We start from the raw sequence: 6,845 nt of genomic DNA on the forward strand, positions 1-6,845 counted from the left end.
ACTGCCATATTTTGGTGCTTGTATTTATCATTTTCCCTTATTCAAATTTATGGGATAATTTTAAATGTTTTTCCATTTCTTTATTACGTAAATGTTAATTACATCAAAATATGCACACTTTTCTTTATTTAATTTACTAATGTGGGAAGCTACATAGAATACCATTTTAAGAATAGAAATCTAATTTTTTATTGCAAATTAACCAGTCACCATTGATGAGGCATTTCAAGCTTCTTTAAGGAGCGCCAATACATATAAGTACTTAAGACTTATGGTTTGAATTGTAACTAAGTGAATCTATAGGGCAGAGTTGAGAACAATGAATGGGTCACATAAATATTATGAGATACCCATTTCAATTTAGAGGCAAAGCCATTTGTAGTTATACCTGTAGCCAAAAAAAAAAAAAAATATGCTAGGAATAAAATGGGTGATCTCTTCTTCACCCCCTCCAATGTAAAAGCTTAGTTTTTCCACAAATTATATTTTATGTTTGTTGCTGGTTTTATACCGTTTCTTTCCCTGACTTAGCAAGGGATGAAAAATGATTGTTACAGCTCACCAACATGCATGGTGAGAATTGAAGAATGTAGAGACAAGATGGAAAATGTAGCCATACTGTGAAGCACTGAATACAGGCAATAGCAATGTTAGCTAAGGACTAAGTACACATAAGAAATACAAGCAGAGTCTCACATCACCATCCTGAGTACAAGATGACGTAAATTTAGAGGTGTTAGGGAGGAAAACTGGAGAAAAATGTGGTTTACGTGTTTACAAGATTTCATATATTGTGCCTTTCATGTAAGTCTTCTGCTTTTCAGGATGGGAGAGGTAGGGTGTTCATTTTGGAACACAAGATATATTAGGCAACGAATAAGAACCTACTAGTGTATATTTTCTTAATGTTGGAAGCCAAAAAGAGACAGGTGGCCTTCAAAAATTAATAGCTCTTAAAAGACATAAGGAAATATAACTTAAGGATAATGTTCTTGTCAGAGATTGGTGAGAAGCTGTGTTTTGGGGGTGATGTTAATTAAGAACATTTCCCTGTTGGCATAAATGTCTCACATTTTTGCCCTTGGTGCTCAGCTCACCATGAGCACAGTCAATTCACAAGGTACTTTTTGTAAATAAAGGTTTTGGGCAAGCTGAACGTGGTCCAGAGAGATGTTAATGAAAGGACAAGAGGGAAGAGGTAAGGAAAACACACTTCCTGGTGGAACAGCTACTGCTATTTGGGCCTGGAGAATGCTTTAAAATTATTTTCCCAAAACCCCGTGGCGTTTCTTTTCAGGAGGAGATGAGATGGGGAGAAATGACAAATGGCTCCATTTTATTATTTTCTTCTCTTTCTTTCTCCATATTTTTGGTAGGGAAAATTGGACATTAATTTTGGCCATTTTCCTTCCATTTGCAGAACCAATTACATTTTTAGTACATGGTGCCTGATACATACACCCAAGCATCCTCAGGCTTAGAAGTAATGAGTTGATTATTTCTACATCCCTTCTTTTAAAGGCAGCTAATAGTATGGCAAGTATCTGCCCCCATCATCTGGTCCCTTGAAACTTTTATCCTCCTGAAATTTGTTCCCAGTGCCTGGGATTAGTTGTTTAGTAGTTTAGTTGTTGTTCTGCATCATTGGCTTTTGTATATCCTGAGAAAAATAATTTTAAGTTTTTAAATCATATAGTCTCTTGACTGAAATCTCAGACCACTAACGTTCAAATATCTGCAAGATTTTATAGCCTTTATTATTTAAAGGGGGCTTAGTTATTCTTAGGAGAATATTGCCTTCTAGAGAGTTATGTAAATACAATCAGGAATTGTGGCTACTTTTTTTTTTTTTGGCAAATTTTTGCCTGCTCTGGAATTCATTCTTCTAATCAAGAGTGATGGTTCCATCTAGAATTATCTGTGCTTTTCACTAAAATAAGAGATCACATCTCTTTAGTTGGAGGAAAATTGAGTGAGTGTCCTAGTTTACATATCCCTTCACAGTTCCTGCGTAGTTACGTAATTGGTGTTGTGTGTGTCCATCGTAGAGGACATTTGATGCTCATTTATTAAATATGCTCGCTGGCTGCTGCTGCATCTTTGTTCTGGACAGACAAATTACCTTTCTCACACTGAGCTTCCACTCTGGGGAATTAAGCCTCCACCACTTTAATTAGCTTGGAAGTGGGGGGTTGCAGTTCCTAATAGACTTCAGGCTTTTAGTAAGTTAGGGACAGGGTGAAACGAGAACTTCCTGGGAAGCTCAGAATGTCATTTAAAAGCCATAAAAACCTAATATATATTATTTCATTTTGGTAATTGCAAACAGATTGTATTTGACGACTGTGTGGATTATCATTTCTAACTTAGACGTTCAAGTTAGACTTTCATTGAACTATGTTTTTTAATTGAGCACAAGGCATTAACAGATTACATATGTTTGGTTCATATCGCTATAATATGTATGTAATATTAAGTGACATAGCAGATAAGAAATGCTAAGTGAAAAGTAGTATCTGAATATATGTGTGCGTATATATGTATATACGTATATACCCATGTATGTATGTATATATGTATATACGTATGTATGTATGTATATGTGTATATATGTATACACATGCACACCCCCCCCATAGGTAGAGAAGGGCATGGGTGAATAGATGTCACATGGGAATATCAGAATAATAATAACTGCCAGTGTTTGTTCAGCTTTTATTAAGTGCCAGGCACTGTTGAAAGTGTTCCTTATATATTATATCATCCTTATAACAGCCTTATTATCTCCACTTTAAAGATGAGGAAACTGAGACCCAGACAGGTTAAGTAACTTGCCAAGGTTACACAGTTGGGCTTATTAACCCAAAACTTCCTGGGGAGGGACTTGGCTTTGAATGTGCCTTTAAGATGCGACCACTAGGCAAGATGTTGTAATTCATTCCTTTTGGAAAGAAACTTGCCTTCAACAGAGTTAAGCAATTCATTGTAGAACTTTACACCAGAAACTTGCTGAAAGTCCATTTATTGTCTCATTTTCTCTGCTAGTAAAACTGCAGAAAATGTTATGCTTTAGTTCCTTCACTGGCGGCGTAAGTAGCATAGAAAGCCTCCATTGAGTCACAGTTGGGAAGTAATCTAATAAAAGAAGAGTGAATGGAGAGAAGACAAAAGCAGTCATGTTTGAGTTTAATATCTCTCAAATTTAGCATTTTAGCTAAGATGCCCATTTTTATTTCTTGCAGGTCTGCTAAAAGGTCAGAGTAATGCAGAATGCGTGCCTTCATCTCAGATTTTGTTCATCACAGGTGGATCCCGTGTGTCTTCAGTAGACAAGTCACCTTTGTAGCTAGCACCAGTGCCAGCTCCATGCCATTGCACCTTCTTTAGTCTTGATTGCCCTTCCCGCATTTATTGGTGTATTAAAATGACTGAATATGAACATTAAGGACTCCATGAACCTGGGCTAATGGGAGACAGTAGAGAAAATGAAAAAAGATCCACCGGAGGACATTTTTGGGGGGGGAGGGAGCTTGGGAGGAGGGAAATGACTAATGAAGCTAATTACAAGAAGCATTCAAATCTGCTTTCTACCCTCATTAACAATTAGCAGGGCACTGGCCAGAGTTTGTACCCTGTCTTTTACCTTAACAACATTCTATTTGCTCCTTTGTATATTTAAGTGTTGTAAGGAAATGTGTTTCAATCAAAACTGAACATGAGATAAAGGAAAGAGATGTGGCTTTTGTGATATTCTATCACAAACACTTTTATTGTATCTCTGTAAAATACAATGTATGTATGCATGTAAGTGTTTTCGTCCTAATGTTGCTATTCCATGGCAAAGAGAAAAAAAAGGAATGAAAAAAAGAAAAAAATTGGAAAAAAAAAATCAGGCTCATAGCAGCTACTGTGTAGAAATCTCCCCCTACTTCTAATTTGCTGAATGAAGAAAAAAATCTTTTATTTGTGATATTTTCAGAGACATTTGCTCTAGTATGGTGTATTTAAATAATAAAAACTTAAAAGAAAAAATATTCGATGGAGTTTGGGTTTAAACACTGCTTTTTCTCTTCAGTATTTTGGGAAAATTTAGTTTTTTTTTGTTCGATACCAAGCTCACTTTAAATCTTAGGGGTCGAGGGGGGAGGTGCGTATATTTATTTAGCTCTGGGCCAATAAAGTGTTCTTCAAATTACTTAACCATGCCATTTTTGGCAAGGGTACAAAGCAATGTTTCTAACGGAGGCCTTTTTATGAGTTCAGAATATTCTGTTAATAGCACTTCATTACACTTCTCCTATATCACAGTGAATCTTTTGTGTTTACATATAAATATTTGATTCTTCAGCTATTTCGTTTATTCTTTTTTTCTCAATAGGAAAGCCTTGGATATTGATAAAAAGCATGTTAAAGAATGTAGCATAACCATCTTGTTCTCTTACCAAGTTTATAGCTTTTGAAGGAAACAGCATTTCTAAACCATACCTGTACCTATTTTGAAGTTTCATTAGTTGTCAGGGACCCGGAGCTCTTTATAGTCATCTTCCAGGGGTGAAGCAGCCATTTCCTGGTGAGCTTTCAGACTCGTGTGGTCTGCTGTATGATTTGTTTATTTTCTTTTGCTCTTACCCTCCTCTACTGACTGCCTTTCCATATGTTTGGGGGAGGATTTGGATTTCATTTAGTAGTAGTCTCAAGATGTTTAGTTGCTAGTTCTAGGCAGCACTTCTATCCCCAGCAGCACCCACACTGCCTGCAGTGGTGCCCTGCGGAAAACGTGTAGGCCCAGGGCTCCGTGGGCCCACGGCCAGTGCCAGAAGGAGGAAACACCAGAGGCTGCACTGCCAGGCTTGTTATATGTGAGCAAATTGCAACTACAACTTCTATCACAGGTTAATAAAACCAGGTGTGTTTATAATGCTACTTTTAATTTTCTTTCTAAAAATGGCATTCGTTTTATTTTCTCTTGTTCCAGAAAAGCTCCCGATACAGACCCTCTCTCTGAGAATACGAATAGGTTCTATAGAGAGGTCTGGCTCGGCACATCTCAACTAGCAGTCAGCTTTCCTTTGGGATCTTCTGCTTTCGAAGATTCCAGGCCAGGAGGAAAAATCAGTTGCTCAAACTGCAGACCTCTTGCAGGAGAATTTAAAGGCAGACAGTTAAAGTGAATAGTTTTATTAGAGCTTTATAAAAAGAAAATGCAAGAAAAAAAATAAAATGAACATATAAATAACAATATCTGTTCGAGTTAGATCCTTGTGGAATTTCTAGGAACTAGTTCTGGTTCTTATGTTTTTTTTTCAAGATGCTTTAAAGGAATATGCACTCTTCAGGATAGAGAAGTGGAAATGTGTTAATAAGAATGCAAGCATCTATGTTTTTGTCATAAGCACTCATGTCCCATATAGTGTAGAAATTCAAAGGAGATAGTTAATAACTTTTAGTAAGTAATACAGTGTGGCATTTAGTGATGTGGAGGGCTAAGGTCATTAAAGACTTTAAATGAACTATTATATGGCTGGTTCCTCAAGCACTGCTTCGTATTTAATAACGAGCTTCTAAAAGCATTTCTTAAGTTGCAGACCTATAAGATTACAAATGTCACTCATGTTAGTATAATCCACATGCAAGTGATGAAGCCTTCTCTTTGATGTGCTAAATTGGAGAAGGACTAATGGAGCTATGAATATACAATAGAACATATTTAAGTAGTAGTCTTGCTTTAGGTAAAACACTTTCTTGAAACCAGAGGCATTTCAAACAATAAAACCTGGCTCTAATGGGGATGCTCTGTGTGGATAGAAAGCTACTAAAAACACTCAGGTTTATTCTGATGTGAGCAGTGATTGTGTTCCTCCCCCAACCCCAACACTGCTTAGGAAAAAAAAAATCCACGAGCCTGTTCACCTTTCATCCGTTGCATTTGTGATGTTAGTGAGACGTACTTTGTTCTTTTGAAAGGACTTATTTAATATTAACCACGTCATAGAGCAAGATGGCCCCCCGGTCCCTACAAGCAAGTGCAATTAAAAATAAAAGCAAATGTTACTGAGCCATGCTGAACTCCTGATAAAAAAATGATTATGATACATATAAATGTCTCAATCATGCAAATTGTCACTCTTGCTAATGAAAGAATTTTGTAAAAAGATTGTCCTCTGAAAAGGTTTAATGTTTTTTACCTGTCTGTCTAGTTAGATTTACACATCCCGAAAGGCAGGGGAGCCCGAACGCAGCCTTTCCACGCCAAACTGCTGCAAGAAACTAGTTCCAGCTCTTCATGATTTATTAGGAAATAGTTTACCATGGGCTGTAGTGTCTTATAAAATATAAAATGAGAAAACTGTCACACCAAAATGAAGCCTGTGAAATTGTCATCCTCTTAATATTAACTGTATTTAACTTCTTTCCCCTTATTAACATTGATATTCGAAACAAGTAATCAACCAAAATGAAGCTCTTAAATTAAATGGCTTTAAATGTCAATATAGTGAGATTCTAATGTGCACTACTATTTATATAAATTATTTCTTAGGGCCAATAAATTATATAACAAACTGAATCCAAGACCTATGTATTAAGAGACTAGTGAAGAGTTTCCATATAGCCTAAATAATCGTATTTAAATTGAGAAGAGGTTTTGCAAAGACTTCTTCACCTGGGAATTAAATCCTGGGTGCTTACACACCTATGACTCTGTTTGAGAGGCGGTTGGAAACACAGACCATTTACAAGTTGATGTTACTTGTCGCTTTGTTACTAAGACTCACCTATTGTCAGTCCAGCCAAGTCACAGAAATGCTTATTGCAGTTAAATAGCAATTTGTTTCCATGAAACTGCA

The 6,845-nt window shown here is 36.5% G+C and overlaps 1 protein-coding gene across 1 annotated transcript in view; it reads left to right on the forward strand.

Annotated features, from left to right (window-relative positions):
* LMO4 (LIM domain only 4) overlaps positions 1-4,034 on the forward strand; it is a 16,993-nt gene extending 12,959 nt beyond the window's left edge. The window contains exon 5 of the mRNA XM_058538442.1: positions 3,243-4,034. Coding sequence (XP_058394425.1) covers positions 3,243-3,251 — 9 coding nt within the window. The 3' untranslated portion in view covers positions 3,252-4,034. The remainder of the gene's footprint in view (positions 1-3,242) is intronic.
* The last annotated feature ends 2,811 nt before the right edge of the window (positions 4,035-6,845 follow it).

The sequence above is a fragment of the Diceros bicornis genome, chromosome 4, assembly GCF_020826845.1.
Source record: "Diceros bicornis minor isolate mBicDic1 chromosome 4, mDicBic1.mat.cur, whole genome shotgun sequence".
NCBI classification, from domain to species: Eukaryota; Metazoa; Chordata; class Mammalia; order Perissodactyla; family Rhinocerotidae; genus Diceros; species Diceros bicornis.